The 16,601-nt window shown below is 51.4% G+C and overlaps 1 protein-coding gene across 1 annotated transcript in view; it reads left to right on the forward strand.

Moving 5' to 3' along the window:
* ALMS1 (ALMS1 centrosome and basal body associated protein) overlaps positions 1-16,601 on the forward strand; it is a 57,835-nt gene that overhangs the window by 11,523 nt on the left and 29,711 nt on the right. Inside the window, exons 4-8 of the mRNA XM_066549169.1 lie at positions 5,134-5,236; positions 7,466-8,213; positions 11,030-11,195; positions 13,195-14,646; positions 16,007-16,137. Of these exons, the coding sequence (XP_066405266.1) occupies positions 5,134-5,236; positions 7,466-8,213; positions 11,030-11,195; positions 13,195-14,646; positions 16,007-16,137 (2,600 nt within the window). The remainder of the gene's footprint in view (positions 1-5,133; positions 5,237-7,465; positions 8,214-11,029; positions 11,196-13,194; positions 14,647-16,006; positions 16,138-16,601) is intronic.

Below are 16,601 nucleotides of genomic sequence, written 5' to 3' on the forward strand. Positions count from 1 at the left end.
GCCTTCAGAGTGGCAGCAGGAGAAATCCCAGATTGACAGCAGGAGCTGAGGGAGAGCAGCACGGATGTCACTGCCTGCTCCCAGCCCAGGCTGCTGCTCCAGGCCTGGCCCTGGCTGAGCACAGCCCCCCGAGCCTCCTGGACATCCCAAATGGGCCCCGGGAGCTGTCCTGGGCATCCCAAATGTGCCTGCCCCAGGAACTGTCCTGAGCATCCCAAATGTGCCTGCCCCAGGAACTGTCCTGAGCATCCCAAATGTGCCCCAGGAGCTGTCCTGAGCATCCCAAATGTGCCCCAGGAGCTGTCCTGAGCATCCCAAATGTGCCTGCCCCAGGAACTGTCCTGAGCATCCCAAATGTGCCCCAGGAGCTGTCCTGAGCATCCCAAATGTGCCTGCCCCAGGAACTGTCCTGAGCATCCCAAATGTGCCCCAGGAGCTGTCCTGAGCATCCCAAATGTGCCCCAGGATCCCTGAGCATCCCAAATGTGCCCCAGGAGCTGTCCTGGGCATCCTAAATGTGCCTGCCCCAGGAGCTGTCCTGAGCATCCCAAATGTGCCCCAGGATCCCTCCTGAGCATCCCAAATGTGCCCCAGGATCCCTGAGCATCCCAAATGTGCCCCAGGAGCTGTCCTGAGCATCCCAAATGTGCCTGCCCCAGGAGCTGTCCTGAGCATCCCAAATGTGCCTGCCCCAGGAGCTGTCCTGGGCATCCCAAATGTGCCCCAGGAGCTGTCCTGGGCATCCCAAATGTGCCCCAGATCTATCCTGAGCATCCCAAATGTGCCCCAGGATCCCTGAGCATCCCAAATGTGCCCCAGGATCCCTGAGCATCCCAAATGTGCCCCAGATCTATCCTGAGCATCCCAAATGTGCCCCAGATCTATCCTGAGCATCCCAAATGTGCCCCAGGATCCCCGAGCATCCCAAATGTGCCCCAAGGAACTGTCCTGGGCATCCCAAATGTGCCCCAGATCTATCCTGAGCCTCCCAAAGGTGCCCCAGGATCCCTCCTGAGCATCCCAAATGTGCCCCAGGATCCCTGAGCATCCCAAATGTGCCCCAGATCTATCCTGAGCATCCCAAATGTGCCCCAGATCTATCCTGAGCATCCCAAAGGTGCCCCAGGATCCCTCCTGAGCATCCCAAATGTGCCCCAGGATCCCTCCTGAGCATCCCAAATGTGCCCCAGATCTATCCTGAGCATCCCAAACCTCCTCTCTCCCCTGCCTCTGCTGAAGGTCTGTGCCCTGAGGTTTTTGTTGCTTGGCAAACGCTGCCTGGTCCTTGAGCTTCTCTGGGGGGATTTGGGGTTTCTGGAGTTCCCTGGGAATGTTCAGTCACTTTCTCAGCTCTTGGAGCTTCTCAAAACAAATGTGGAGTGGCACTTAGGTGTTTGTTGGTATAATAGAGCCTGAAAGCACTCATTTATCAGCCAAATGTTGTGATTTATGGGGTGTGTGTATGTGTCTGTATATGCACATTTACTTTATTAATCTGTGTACACAAAAGATTAGCAACATCTGCTTTTGACAGCTTTGTTTCCCAATTATTTTCTGCTCCCTCCCTTAGTCCTCTTTGTTTCTTCATTTCCAAAGCACACCCAGATTTTTTTTTTTGTGTGTGTGGAAAAACGTTTTCTTTAATCACTCCTGCTTTTGAATTTAGCTTGAGAATACATTTTCATTCAAAGTGGAGAAGTTCAGCTGAAATCAGAAAAGCTTGTTTTCCTCCTCTCTTGCATGACTAAAAATAAGGTGCCAGTTCTGCCACATGAAGTGTGTCATGATGGGAGCTGACAAGTCTGATTTGGTAACTGCAATTAATATTATTTGTTCACTAATGCCTTGTTAAACAGAAAACAAGATTTGGGAGGGGGAAAAGTCCATCTAACAGAGCTGAGAGAGTTCAGATTCCAACTTGCTTAATGTTTCTTAAAAAACCCTGGTTTGCATGCTGAATGCAATTCTGTATGCAAATTAATCTGCTCAGTATTCCCAAGTGCCACAGTGAAATATTCCTGAAGTGAGCTGTGCTGAGTGGGCCAAACGCCCTGGACATGCTGTGTGCTCCCAGTTCATTGCTGGAGCTGGGAATGTAAATCAGGCTGGGTCAGTGCCAGCCCTGAACACACCCTCTGTTCTCTGGGTGTTGGGGGGAATGTCAGGGCCATCGCAGGGGATCAGCTCAGTCCCCTGTTCCTGGTCTTAAATCAGGATTCAGAGTGATTGAGTCCTGTCACTGTCTCAACCCCATCACTGCTCCAATCTCTTGATCTGTCACTGTCCCAATCCCCCAGTCCCCTCACTGCCCCAGTCCCATCCCTGCCCCAATCCCATCCCTGCCACAATGCCATCCCTGCCCCAGTCCCAATGCCATCCCTGCCACAATGCCATCCCTGCTCCAATCCCAGTCCCCTCACTGCCCCAGTCCCATCCCTGCCCCAATCCCATCCCTGCCTCAATCCCAATGCCATCCCTGCCACAATCCCAGTCCCCTCACTGCCCCAATCCCATCCCTGCCACAATCCCAATGCCATCCCTGCCACAATGCCATCCCTGCCCCAATCCAATCCCCTCACTGCCCCAATCCCATCCCTGCCTCAATCCAATGCCATCCCTGCCCCAGTCCCATCCCAGCCCCAATCCCATCCCTGCCCCAGTCCCATCCCAGCCCCAGTCCAATCCCAGCCCCAGTCCCATCCCTGCCCCAATCCCATCCCAGCCCAATCCCATCCCAGCCCCAGTCCCATCCCAGCCCCAGTCCCCTCCCTGCCCCAGTCCCATCCCTGCCTCAATCCCATCCCAGCCCCAATCCCATCCCAGCCCCAATCCCATCCCAGCCCAATCCCATCCCAGCCCCAATCCCATCCCAGCCCCAGTCCCATCCCAGCCCCAATCCCATCCCAGCCCCAGTCCCATCCCAGCCCCAGTCCCATCCCTGCCCCAGTCCCATCCCAGCCCCAATCCCATCCCAGCCCCAATCCCATCCCAGCCCAATCCCATCCCAGCCCAATCCCATCCCAGCCCAATCCCATCCCAGCCCAATCCCATCCCTGCCCCAATCCCATCCCTGTCCCAGTCCCATCCCTGCCCCAGTCCCATCCAAGCCCCAATCCCATCCCAGCCCCAATCCCATCCCTGCCCCAGTCCCACTGTTCCCCCCCAGGGGCTGCCCCATCTACCCTGCTTTGGGGTGAGCTGTTGGTGGAGCAGAGCCCTGAGGAGCTGCTGTGTTCCAAACGAGCTTTGAGGAACATTTGGAGGAGCTGGGGCTGTTCAGCCTGGAGCAGAGGAGGCTCAGGGGTGCCCTTATTGCTCTCTACACCTTCCTGAAGGGAGGCTGCAGACAGGTGGGGTCGGTCTCTGGCAGAGCCAGAGGACACAGTCCCAAGCTATGTCAGGGAAGGTGTAGGTTGGATATTAGGAACAAATTTTTCACCAAAAGAATAACAAAGTACTGGGATGCTCTTCCCAGGGAGGTGGTGGAATCACCATCTCTGGATGTGTTTAAAAAAGGCTGGCCATGGCACTTGGTGCTGTAGTCAGGTTGAGGTGTGAGGGCTCAGGTTGGACTCCATGATCTTAGAGGTCTCTGCCAACCTCATCATTCTGTGATTCTGTGGTTCCTTGGTCCTGCATTCCTTCCTTGGCTCTGCTCCCTCTGTGCTGCCCTTTGCTCCTGTCCTTGTTCACACCTGCACGTGTGTCAGAATTCATTTTGCCATCCAGCTCTGGACTGGGCCCTCTGGAGCTCCTCCTGCTGGCACACTGCTCAGGAATAGCTGCTTACACCTGGATTTTAAGCTACATCTCATTGCCTTTCTCCAAGCTTCCAAAAAAGCATTTTAATTGTATTTGGTATTGCAGATTCAGTTATTCTAGCTGGGTAATTATCCTCTCACTACCTAGACTTCTAAAGTAATTTAAAAAAAGTTAATTGGAAGCAGTAAATTAAAAATTAATGAGCAAGGCTGCCTTGTGGTTGGCTGCCCCTGGTCAGGTGATGCAGTGGGTGGAGATGCCTCAGGCTGGAGCTGGTGGAATGAAAACTGGAGTTTTTGGTGTGTAATGATCATTTTTCTGATTTGATTGTGCTCCTCTAAGTGCTGCACACTGTGGCTTGTCTGAGTGGTTGGAAACTAATGAGCCTAAATTAAATAAATGGCATTTCTGGGTTAGGAAGTCACTCCCTTGACCACAAATAGCTCTTTCCCTTTCAAAATAAAACCCTGTTTAGAATACTGGGAGCATTGTTTTGCACCCCTCAGACATGTCTGTAGTTATTTACACGTCTGACACCAACTCAGAGTTAAGAAAAGGAGAACCCCCCCCAAACATACAGTTACATCTAAACCCCACAGATAATTTCATATGTATTAGAGTTGTTTTATTCTCATGCTATGAACAATTTCCATTTGTTTTTGTAAGGGAGGGGGCTCCAGGGGTCTGGGTGGGATCTTTGGGGATGTGCAGCTGGGGTCTTTGGGATTGTGGGGCTGGGGGCTGGGGATGGGGGGATGGCGTCCTTGAGGATGTGAGGCTGAGGTATTTGGGATTGTGCAGCTGGGATCTTTGGGGATGTGGGGCTGGGATCTTTGGGGATCTTTGGGAATGTGGGGCTGGGATCTTTAGGGATCTTTGGGATTGTGCAGCTGGGATCTTTGGGTATTTTTGGGACTGTGAGGCTGGGATCTTTGGGGATGTGCAGCTGGGATCTTTAGGGATCTTTGGGATTGTGAGGCTGGGATCTTTGGGGATCTTTGGGGATGTGAGGCTGGGATCTTTAGGGATCTTTGGAGATGTGGGGCTGGGATCTTTGGGTATCTTTGGGACTGTGAGGCTGGGATCTTTGGGGATCTTTGGATATCTTTGGGGATGTGAGGCTGGGATCTTTGTGTATCTTTGGGACTGTGAGGCTGGGATCTTTGAGGATCTTTGGGGATCTTTGGGGATCTTTGGGGATGTGAGGCTGGGATCTTTGGGGATCTTTGGGACTGTGAAGCTGATATCTTTAGGGATCTTTGGGATCTTTGGGACTGTGAGGCTGATATCTTTAGGGATCTTTGGGGATCTTTGGGACTGTGAGGCTTGCTGCCAGCTCTCAGTGCCCTGTTGGTGTTTTCTCTCCCCCAGATGTCCAGGAGAGCAGATTCTCCCCCTGCCTGCCTCTGCTGCTGAGCCCAGCCCGGGCTGAGACGTTCCTGCAGGGATCCCAGATGGATTTCCTGCCCCTCAGGTGGGATGGGGCTCCTGGGGCTGGTTCTGCACTGGGTAATGGGCAATGGCAGGTTCTGGGCTCAGAAATGGGGGTTTGGGGCTGTGTGGGGAGGAGGCACCTCTGGGTTCTGCCTTCAGGAGCGTTTGAGCAAGGGAGAAGCAGGATCAGGCTCCTCTGAGCTGGTCATGCTGAGGTACCTGGGGAAAATGGGAAAATGAGGAACTCCACCCTCTTCAACATCTCTGGAGCCTTCTTAGACTCTGGAATAAACTTCATGAAATTTTGGGGACAAAGATCAGGTTTCTGTATTTATAGGAGTAAAACATACATGGACAGTGTTGTGTTTCATCAATGCTGAGCCAAATGTGTAATTTACAGTACAAATTTGGGGTTAAATGCATAAAGGAAGAGCTGTTTCAGTAAAAGGCTTTGTCACCTTCATTCTGAGGTGCTCTGCTTCATGGAATAATATTTATTAGGCTCTGATAATGTGTTTAATATAAAGGAACTATTAATTAAGCAATCCCCAATATGAGTATTAGAACTTCATAGGAATTTTTTGCTTATCTGAGACCTGGCTGCTTTTATGTCCTTTAAAAAAATAATTGATATCATGAACTGAAGTAGGTGATTTATATTAAAAAATCACAGGCAAGCTGAGATGTAAGTACATGTTGCATATTTTACTTAGCTAATTTTATTTATTTATGTAACTAATAATAGCCTGTCAGTAAGAAATGTTTCAGTCCTAAACAGGTGGAACAATATTGCCATACTAAGTAAAAATTGATGTTATTATTATATTACTTTAGAGCCTTTGTTTTATAGGAGATTTTTGATATTTCTTTGCACTCCTTTGGGTTTTGGCCCCTTAGGGGTTGCATTTATGGGTATTTGTGTGAATATTGCTAACCTCCAGTTGTCACTGAAGTTCTTTTGCCTCTGATTTAAACCAGAAAAGTTGAAACAAAAGAAATGCTCAGGAGTTCCCTTTCCTTGCAGAGGAGTCCCGGATGTTTCTGGAGCATCCCTGGAGCGTTCAGAGCCTGCCCCCATCCATGGCAGTGCATCCCTGAGGGGCCCAGCCCTGCCCAGTCCACCCCAGCGCCCCCAGCCCGTGGCACAGGAGGATCCTGGAGCTGCTCCCCAGCCTGGGGAGCCCCTGGGCAGCCAGGGGGACAGTGGGGACAGTGGGGACAGTGGCACTGAGCAGGAGGCACCAGCCCCAGCCTGGGGCAGGGGGCATCCAGCACAGCCAGCTCCAGAGCAGGGGCTGGGACAGGGGCTGGGGCAGCCCTGGAGCACAGCTGCGAGGGACGGACAGCCCTGTGGTCACTCCTGTGGTCACTCCTCCCAGGACAGTGATGGCCCAGCTGCTGGCTCGGAGCTCTCAGAGGGGAACAAGGAGTCCCCAGGGCAGGAGGAATCCTCCTCCTCCTCCTCCTCCTCAGGAAACTCCTCCTACACAACTGCACTGACCAAATTCTCTGAGAAAAGTGACAGGGGTGTGCAGCAGGCAAAGGTGAAAGTGGCTGGGAGTGGAGCAGGAGCCCTGGAGAAGCTGGAGAAGGGAAGGAAGGCGCCTGGGCTTGGCTTGTCACATAACTCCTCTGCTGGCCTGAGAAAAGGCCGTGCCAGGAACTCGTCTGCTGAAGATGCTCTTTGTGCAGCAGCTGCTGGGGCAGGCAGAGGGAGGCTGCAGGAGCCTGGGGTGCAGCCCAGGGGCTCCCAGGGGCTGGGGCCCGTGGCTGCTCCCGAGGAGCTGCAGGCAGCTCTCCTGGGCCAGCAGCAGCCAGCAGGGAGGCTGGGGACAGAGGGGCTGCTCCCTGCTGGGACACCCAGCCTGCTCCAGCCCCAGGATGCTGCCCCCTGCCCTGGGCATTCCCCAGAGCCTGCAGGCAGCAGGGATGAGCTCACTGCCTCGGACTGCTCCATACAGAGGGGACACAAAGCCACGGAGATCTCCCCTTCCTTCAGCCTGGGCGGGGAGGGCTCCTTCTCCCTGCTCCTGCCTCATCCCAACTTCCAGTCCACTCCAGGGCTGTTCCTCAAGACAGCTGGGAAGGCAGAAGGGCCTGGTGGAGGCCTGGTGATGCTCTCAGAGCTTCAGGCCTCTCCTTGCTGTCCCAGTGAAGAAGCCCCAGGGATGTCCCCTGTCCCTGGGGAGCAGCCCCCTCCCCAGAGTGCTGTGGCAGAGCCCTGTGGGCGTTGGGAGTCCCTGCAGCTGGAATCTCCCTGCCCTGGCAGGATCCAGTCCTTCCCCTCGCTGGGCTTCCTGGAGAAGGTGGGAGCCTGGCACCTGCAGGGTCCTGCTGCCAGCAGCTCCCGTGTGCCAGGTGCATCTCCCCCTGCAGGGAAAGCCTCCAGTGCACCTCCCAGGCCTTCAGGCTGTGCTTCAGCAGCGCAGAAAAGCCTGGGAGACGCCAAGGGCAGTGCTGCTCGTGCCTGCAGGGGCACAGGCTCTCTGGGAAGTGTGCATTTCCCCCCCTGTGACCTGCTGCCTGCCCTCCCTCTGAGCAGGTCCCAGTCTGACAGCACCATGAACCTGTCCAGCAGGAGCCCAGCAGCAAAGGGGCAGCAGAGTCCTGCTCTGGGGGGCTCCGACAGCCCCAGCCCACAGAAGGTGCTGCCTGGATCCCCTGCTGGAGATGTGCAGAGCAGCACCAGGCGAAGCTCAGCCCCAGATGTGTTTGTGTCCAGTGCTGCTCAGCTCCCTCCGAAGGATGGGAGCTCCCCAGCTGAGGAGCGCCAGGACTGTGAGGAGAAGGGAAATCAGTCCCTCAGCCTCAGTATTCTCAGTGGTCACAGCATCACGGACAGCTTTGGAGCCGTTCCCTTGGAGAGTCTCAATTTTCCTGTCGGTCCTGAGGAGCCTCAGGGGGCCCTGGTGGAGCCCAGGCCCTGCCCCAGTGCAGGAGGGAACAGCCCCACTCCCCCTGGAGCAGCCCTGGAGACTCCCAAGAAAGAAGAGTTGAATATTGAAGAAAGGATCCCGGTAAGTTTGGTCCTAATTCAAACTCTGCTTCCAGTTTTCCATTTTTTCCCTAGGTTAACCATTTCTTTTCCCAGAGTTATCCATTTTTTTCAGTTATATGGTTTTTTTCGGAGCTTTCCGTTTGTTTTTCACTTTTCCATTCCCCCCACTGCTGTTTTAGGAGAGGTTCTAATCACTACAAGCCATGGTTTTACACAGGGCTGTGCCACAGTTCAGCCTATCTTAAATAGAGGTGGAAAATAACTTTTAGTAATATTTAACATAGACAAAGACAGGGTTGGATATGGGAAAGGCCTCTTGTCTTTCTCGGGGTAGGTGAGTGTCAGGGTGTGGGAAATGGATTTGTAGAGAATTCTCAAAGTGTGCAAACCTTGAGACAAGAAATGCTGTTTTAGAAATGCCATGCAATGGACAGACATTGCTGAGAGAGAAATGGAACCAGAAACAAGTTTTAAAGGATGGCTTTGCAAATAAGCCTGGATACTTTGGAGAAACAGAACTGTGAAAGGTGCATTGTAGTGGGACCCACGAGGGGTAATTCTGAATGATTGTCTTTAAGACATGTACAGCATGGTGTGGCTAAAGCTGATAGACCAAGAAACACTTAAAGTGCATGGTAATTATGAAATGGTTAACTTCTAATTGTGATGGCATGAATTATAACATCTCTATTGTCTCACCCTTCTGGTGAGACTGAAAATGGAATAAAAGTTTTTAAAGCACCTCCCAGTTACCCCGTCACTGGGTCAGAAAAGGCTTAATCCCACACCAGGGGAGCAGGAGGAGAGAGAAGGGGGAGTTGGTGGCTCTCTCAAAGATCAGGCTCTCCTTGTCCAAATGTGAGGTTTCAGGCTCAGGTGCTCAGTGAGGAGAGCTGCAGGAGCAGCAAACCCGACCTGACTCCTTGGAAATGAAATTTCTTTTTTTCCTGTGATTTTCTCACTCTGTTTTTTCACTGTGTTCCAGTTTCTGAGGCCTCAGTTCTGAATTCTTGATGTGTTCCTCACCTTCAGAGCCTCTTCATGCCTTCCCTCCTTTCTGTCCTGTGTAGCTGATCCAGGTTTTTCCTGATGGGGCTGGAACCAGGGGAGAGCCCTGTGCAGCACCTTCAGGGCACTAATAGCTGGGAGTGGTGGAGCAAATGAGATGCAGATTTATGGTAATGACAAACATGTAATTATCCTCTGAGTAAGAGGCTGCTCCTCTCACAAGATGACTCCATAATCACCAGGTCTTTGGGAATGTGCTCTGGAAGCTCTTCTCACTCTGTTGTCTCTGCAAACCCGTGGTGAAACAAATATAAATATTGGAGGGAGGGTGTTTGAAATGAAATTCATGAGACAGAGAGATGACTTCTGTTCCTGGCTATAATTACACACTCTCCAGCCTGGTTCTGGGGAATGCTGCTCCCATAAATCCCTGGAAGGTAAAGGAGATGAGGTCACTTATCTGGCTGTTCATGTAGAAGTTTATGATAAATTCATAGGAAATGGAGCTGGCTGTGATGTGTAAGGTAATTTATTTCATTTTCCTGGCTAGTTTAGGACATAGTGTGGATGAGTTGAAATTAATTTGCCCTACAGGTGATGAAGCCAAGGAAAGTTTTGGCTGTTTTTTTCCTGCATATAACGTCTGTGTGTAAACCAGCTCTGACAAAAGTGCTCCCAACTATTTGCCTGGAAGGTTTGACCAAACTTGTCCTAAAAAATGAGGAGCTTCCCTGCTGCTGCCTGGAATTCCTGAGCCTGCCAGTGTTTCCTGAGCAGCAGCTGAGTGGGGAGGGAGAAGGCTTTGAACCCAAACCTTTGTGTTTTTAGCTCAAACCTTTGTGTTTGTGTGGAGATGGAGTTTCCAGCAGCGAGACGGGAGCTCAGGCTGCCCTGGGCAATGCAGTGCCCACTCCTGCAGTGCCCAGTGTGCCAGGAGAGCTCAGGATCCATCCCTGAACTGAGTGCTGATTGTTCCTGATCCCTCAGTGCTGATTGTTCCTGATCCCTCAGTGCTGATTGTTCCTGATCCCTCAGTGCTGATTGTTCCTGATCCCTCCTGCCCTCAGTGCTGATTGTTCCTGATCCCTCAGTGCTGATTGTTCCTGATCCCTCCTGCCCTCAGTGCTGATTGTTCCTGATCCCTCAGTGCTGATTGTTCCTGATCCCTACTGCCCTGAGTGCTAATTGTTCCTGATCCATCCCTGTCCTGAGTGCTGATTGTTCCTGATCCATCCCTGTCCTGAGTGCTGATTGTTCCTGATCCCTCAGTGCTGATTGTTCCTGATCCCTCCTGCCCTCAGTGCTGATTGTTCCTGATCCCTCAGTGCTGATTGTTCCTGATCCATCCCTGCCCTCAGTGCTGATTGTTCCTGATCCATCCCTGTCCTCAGTGCTGATTGTTCCTGATCCCTCAGTGCTGATTGTTCTGATCCCTCAGTGCTGATTGTTCTGATCCCTCAGTGCTGATCATTCCTGATCCCTCAGTGCTGATTGTTCCTGATCCGTCAGTGCTGATTGTTCCTGATCCATCCCTGCCCTCAGTGCTGATTGTTCCTGATCCCTCAGTGCTGATTGTTCCTGATCCATCCCTGTCCTGAGTGCTGATTGTTCCTGATCCATCCCTGTCCTCAGTGCTGATTGTTCCTGATCCCTCAGTGCTGATTGTTCCTGATCCATCCCTGTCCTGAGTGCTGATTGTTCCTGATCCATCCCTGCCCTCAGTGCTGATTGTTCTGATCCCTCAGTGCTGATCGTTCCTGATCCCTCAGCGCTGACATTCCTGATCCCTCCTGCCCCCAGTGCTGATGGTCCCTGTTTCCCTCCCAGGTGTACCTGCGGAACCTGGGCATCGAGCAGTCCCCTGGCACCATCCTGGCCCCGTTTGTGCCCCGCGGGCCCCTCCGGGAGCTGGAGTTCTCCCCCTGGGGGCTCAGGAGCCTGCAGCCCCCCCTGGACACCACGGCCCTGGACAGGGTCCCCCCACAGGCTCAGGGTATGGGGGCTCTGGGGGATGGGAGGGTTTGGGGTTTCTTTGCTTGGGTGAGGTTATTATTAATAACTAATTATAATTGTTAGATATTATATTATATTATATTATATTATATTATATTATATTATATTATATTATATTATATTATATTATATTATATTATATTATATTATATTATATTATATTATATTATATTATATTAATGATATGTTGTATATTATTATTATATAACTAGGATTGTTATATATATATTAACTAATTATAATTAGTTAATAACTAATAATTATTGGGTTAGGTTATTAATAACGAATCATATTTCTTATCTATTATTGCATAATATTAATATATGTTATATTGAATTATATTATTGTATTATATTATTATAGAATTAATATTATTAATAATATGAATTTTTATTACATCACTATATGTTATTATATTACTATAATTGTTATATATTGTATAACAAATTATAATTTTAGTTAGTTAATAACTATTTGTTAGTTGTTATTGGTTAGGTATTATTAATAACTAATTGTTTTTGTTTTGTAACCTGGACTTTTAAATTTAATTACATAATGTTAAATAATTTTAAATAATATTTATATATATTAATTAATATTAATATTAATATTAATTAATTATATATTAATTTAATATATATTAATATTAATTTAACATATATTATATAATATATATTATATATAATATATATATTATATATTATATTAATATATATATTATATATAATATATATAATATATATATTATATATATTATATATATTATATATTATATATATTATATATTATATTAATTTAATATATATTAATATTAATTAATATTAATATTAATATATATTAAATAATTAAATTTAATTACATAATATTACTTAAACTTATGAAGAGGGTGAAGAAGGTTACTGTTTTACATATATAAAACTTTTTTTTTATATATGACTAAATACTATATAATACTGTATACTAAATACTGAATAATACTATAATTACTATAAATTACTAAAACTTTACTATCTATTTTTATATTTTACACAAAACTTTAAATTCTAAGTTTTCTACTTTGTGACATTACATACATTTATTTAAGCTATACCCTCATGATCTGAGTTTTATCATGCAATTTTGGAAGCTTTCTCTACGGTCTCAGGCCAAGTGTAGTGTTTTCCTGAGAGTCAGTGCTTTCTAGCTCAGAAAGTGTGAAACCCTCAGTACCCAGGGTTCCAGCAGGAGGCACAAACCCCATTCCCCTGGGGTTCAGGGGGTTCCTGGCACTCCATCTTTTGCCATGCCAGCAGATTTGGGCACTGAGGAGTGTTCAAACCTCTGCAAAGCTGGCCCCTGTTCAGGAGTGTGGCTGTGGGGCAGCTGCCAGGCACACAGGGCCTTTATTCCCTTTATTTCTCTTTTTCCAAGAGTCCTGCAGAAGGAAATGGTTTGTATCTTGAGACTGAAGGACTGGGAGCAGACCTTTCCTTCTTGGGAGAGGAATAATTATTGGTTTCTTTGGCATTCTGGAATTTTTTGATGTGTTCAGTGTGATGAAATGCTGTCAGTGTTTTTGTAACTGACCAGATTTGCTCCTAAATCCATCCACCCATCATCATCATCACCCAAATTAGTGTGGTTTTGTAACACCCAGCCCTGCCAGAGCTCCAGGAGGGTTTGGACACTGCTCCCAGGTGCACAGGGTGGGATTGTGCAGGGCCAGGGGCAGGATGGGTGATCCCATCCAACTCTAGATATTCTATAATTCTCTGATAAGTTTATATTTTGTTTGATATTTATCTGAAGTACTCCTGAGATTTCTTTCAGGAGACAATTCTCATGTAAATCTTGGTTCAAGTCTCATCCTAAGGACAGCACCTGAAATATTTTCCAGTATTTGAGTTCTTCCCTTGCTTTGTGTGCCCTGTAGCACAGGAAGGGATGTTTGCTGTGTCCTGGAGCCTCCAGACACTCATTTGTGTCCTGTTCCTTTGCAGGTGCATTGCTGCCAGCCTTCGAGATGTCCCAGGCCAGCTTTGGCTCGGATGGGTCCCCTCTGAGCGTGTCCCTCTCCGTGGCCTCCGGGGCGGGCTCGGAGCAGGAGCAGGAGCTGCTGTCCCCCCGGGAGCTCGGTGCCAGCTCCCCCGCGCTCTCTGGGGGCTCCCCAGCCAGCCAGGGCACTGTGCCAGGCCCCCAGCTGCAGGGGGGTGCCCCGGGTGGCACAGAGGGCTCCCCTGGACGTGCTGGGGCACAGCAGGACCTGCCCAGCTGCTCCTCGGGCGGGGGTCCCCAGGCCGGGGGGAGAAGGGCTCGGAGTGCCCTTGCTGACCCCGAGTCCAGGAGCTCAGACAGCAGCCAGCAGGGATGGGCTCTGGGGGCGTTGTCTGGGCTTGGGAATGACATGGAATTGGACAGGGCATCCTCGAGCTCCGGGGTGGGAAGTGAGAGCAGCCAGGGCCAGGAAAGGGAATCCCTGATGGGCCCTGGGGCCCTGCAGGAGCTCCGGGAGCTGCTGGCACAGGCAGAGGGTCTCACTGCCAGCTGGAGCCGTGCTGCTGGCCCCACAGCCTCCTGCAGGCAGCCTGGGGAGGCTCCCCCGGGGCTGGGTGGGAGGGACAGGGGTCCCAGTGGTGCCAGGTTAGGCCAGGACTGGATCCCAAAGCTGCAGGAGACACTGTCGTGGGATGAGGCTGTGCCCCCGAGGGGTGTGCGGGCACAGGAGCTGGGCATGCACCCTCTGGATTCTGCCAGCTGCCAGCTGGCATGGGGACACCCTCTGGCTGTCAGCTCCCAGCGCAGGGAAGGGCTGAGGGCAATGGCCCAGGAGCCAAGGGCAGGGAAATCCACGGGGAGGTGGGAGCCAGAAGGGAGCAGCAGTGTGGGCAGGAGCCAGGCTGCCCGTGTGGGGCTGGCACGGAGCACTGCCAGCAGCCTCCTGGGCACTGGCACAGCTCCACAACCAGGCCATCCTCCCTCCCTGGAGCCCCTGGCAGTGCCCCTGCAGGCTGCCCGTGTGGGGCTGGTACGGAGCACTGGCACAGCCCCACAGCCGGGCCATCCTCCCTCCCTGGAGCCCCTGGGCAGTGCCCCCGCTGGCCTGGGCGGCTCCCTGGGCTCCTGGGGCCAGGCTGGCAGGGCAGCAGGGACACAGGGCAGCGAGGACAGCAGCAGTGGGGATTCCCTCAGTGCCCGGGTCAGGAGCCTCCTGGGCAGGGCTGGGCAGTCCCGGCAGCTGGGCAGTGCCCCGGGGGCGGTGCAGGGCGGCCTGCCCGGGGCTGGAGCTGCCCGGAGCCTTCCCGAGGCCGCCCTGAGCCCGGCGGGCAGCAGCAGCAGCAGCAGCGGTGACTCGCTGGCCGCCCGTGTCCGCAGCCTCCTGGGCAGCGCCGCCCCCGGGATCTCGGCCAGCCGCGTCCTGAGGAGCGCCGAGGAGCACGAGAGGAGGATCCGAGGTGAGCACACCTCGGGGGGGTTGGTGTGGCACGGGTGGGTTTGTGTCAGGGGCTGTGGCAGTGACCGAGGAGCATGAGAAGAGGATCCCAGGTGAGGAAGGCTCTCAGGGGGTTTGGCTGTGTCAGGGGCACAGCCTGGGGTGGGTTTGTGTCAGGGGCTGTGGCAATGACCGAGGAGCACGAGAGGAGGATCCCAGGTGAGGAAGGCTCTCAGGGGGTTTGGCTGTATCAGGGGCACAGCCTGGGGTGGGTTTGTGTCAGGGGCTGTGGCAGTGATGGGGTGAGGCTGCTCCTGATGAAGGGTGTGGTATTCACCAGCCCTCTGAACGGAGAGAAGCTGTGGGACAAGCAGAGAAGAAGGAAAGCACAATTCTTATCTCGCTTGCTGTGCCTGTGTTGTGCTAAAGTAGAGTGCAATGTGGAGATGGTTTACCCAAAGTGAGGATGTTTTGCTCCCTTGGCCTGTCAGGGCAGGTGTGTGTGGGACTGTCACGGGACAGTCACGGGAGAATCAGAGATGAGTGCAGGGTGAGCAGTTGTGAGCAACAGTGAGTGCAGGGCAGACTCAGTTTAGATACAATGTACATAGGATAGTATTATAAAGTAACTAATTAGCCTTCTGATGATGGAGTCAGATGCATCATTCTCTCACCTTTGATTTACAATAGAAGGAGATTATTGTGCAGTGCACTGAGACCCTTTAATGGGACAGGGTTCAGTGGGGACATTTCCCAGTGATCTCCTGACTCCAGCAGGGTCTGGTGCAGTGCCTGTGGGGCAGCTTGGGGGATGTTCTTTGGGGGGGATGTTCCTTGGGGGGATGTTCTTTGGCAATGTTCAGGCTCTGCCTCTCCCTTCCAGAGGTGACAGCTCCAGGAATTCAGGTGCCACTGGATTTTCTTGGTATTTTCTTGTTTGCCACGGGAAGTGTGTTAAGTCTGTGGGCAGGGAAAGGAGCAGGACACTGGGGAATCTTCTGTGCTGTGATAAAACTGGGTAGAATTGGGCTTTTCCAGTTTGAGTACCTTCTTTTCCTGCCATCACTGTAAGGAATTATTTTGTCCACACAGGTATTAAGTCAGGAATGTCGGAAAGGATTGTGTGAGTGAGCTCTGACTTGTGTCTGAGACTGTGAGGATGACAGAACCAGGGGAGAGTCTTGGATCCATCTCCCCAAATAAATGATCCAAGGAGCCATTTGCCATTGTGTTCCTGGTCACTCCAGGAGTTCTGGAATTTGGTGTGGTCTTTGTTCTCTCAGCTGGGCTAACCAGAAATGCACAGCTTTGACTTGAAGTTAAAAACTGTTCTCATACACGAAACAGGAAAGGAAAGCTCTCCTGCTTTGTGTTTTTGGCAGCCTGGGTGAAGATGAAGCTGGCCAGCCAGTCCCAGGAGGGTGGGGCAGACTGGGATGAAGAGCCCCAGCTCAGGATGGAGGCAATCAAGGCAGAGCTGCTCCCAAGGACCAGGGAACCTGCACCAGCCAAGGTACAAACCAGCTCAGCTCTGGGGAAACGCTGCTGCGCCTGCTCTTGGGGGGGTTTAGGGCTTTTTTATGGTTTTCCCAGGCAGTTTGGGGTGGTTTGGCCATGGGGGTGACACTCAGCTGCAGATGTCCCTGAGGGAGGTGTGAAAAACAGAGGTGTGGGGGGACAGTTGGTGTTGCTGTGGGACAGTGCCCAAAGCTCCTGGTCATGGGTTGGCTGGAGGAATTCTTAGCACAGAGTGTTCGTGGAGGTGCTGATGGTGCCTGGGAAACTCCTCCTGGTGTGCAGGGAGCACCCTCAGCACTGGGAGAGTCTGTGGGAAGGGAAGGGAAAGGGAAAGGGAAAGGGAAAAGGGAAGGGAAGGGAAAGGGGAAGGGGAAGGGGAAGGGGAAGGGGAAGGGGAAGGCTGCTCCAGGCTCCTTCAGGTGGGGAAGCCAGGGAGTGCTGGTCACAGGATGCTCTCCA

This window comes from Molothrus aeneus, chromosome 4 (genome assembly GCF_037042795.1).
Source record: "Molothrus aeneus isolate 106 chromosome 4, BPBGC_Maene_1.0, whole genome shotgun sequence".
Taxonomy (NCBI): domain Eukaryota; kingdom Metazoa; phylum Chordata; class Aves; order Passeriformes; family Icteridae; genus Molothrus; species Molothrus aeneus.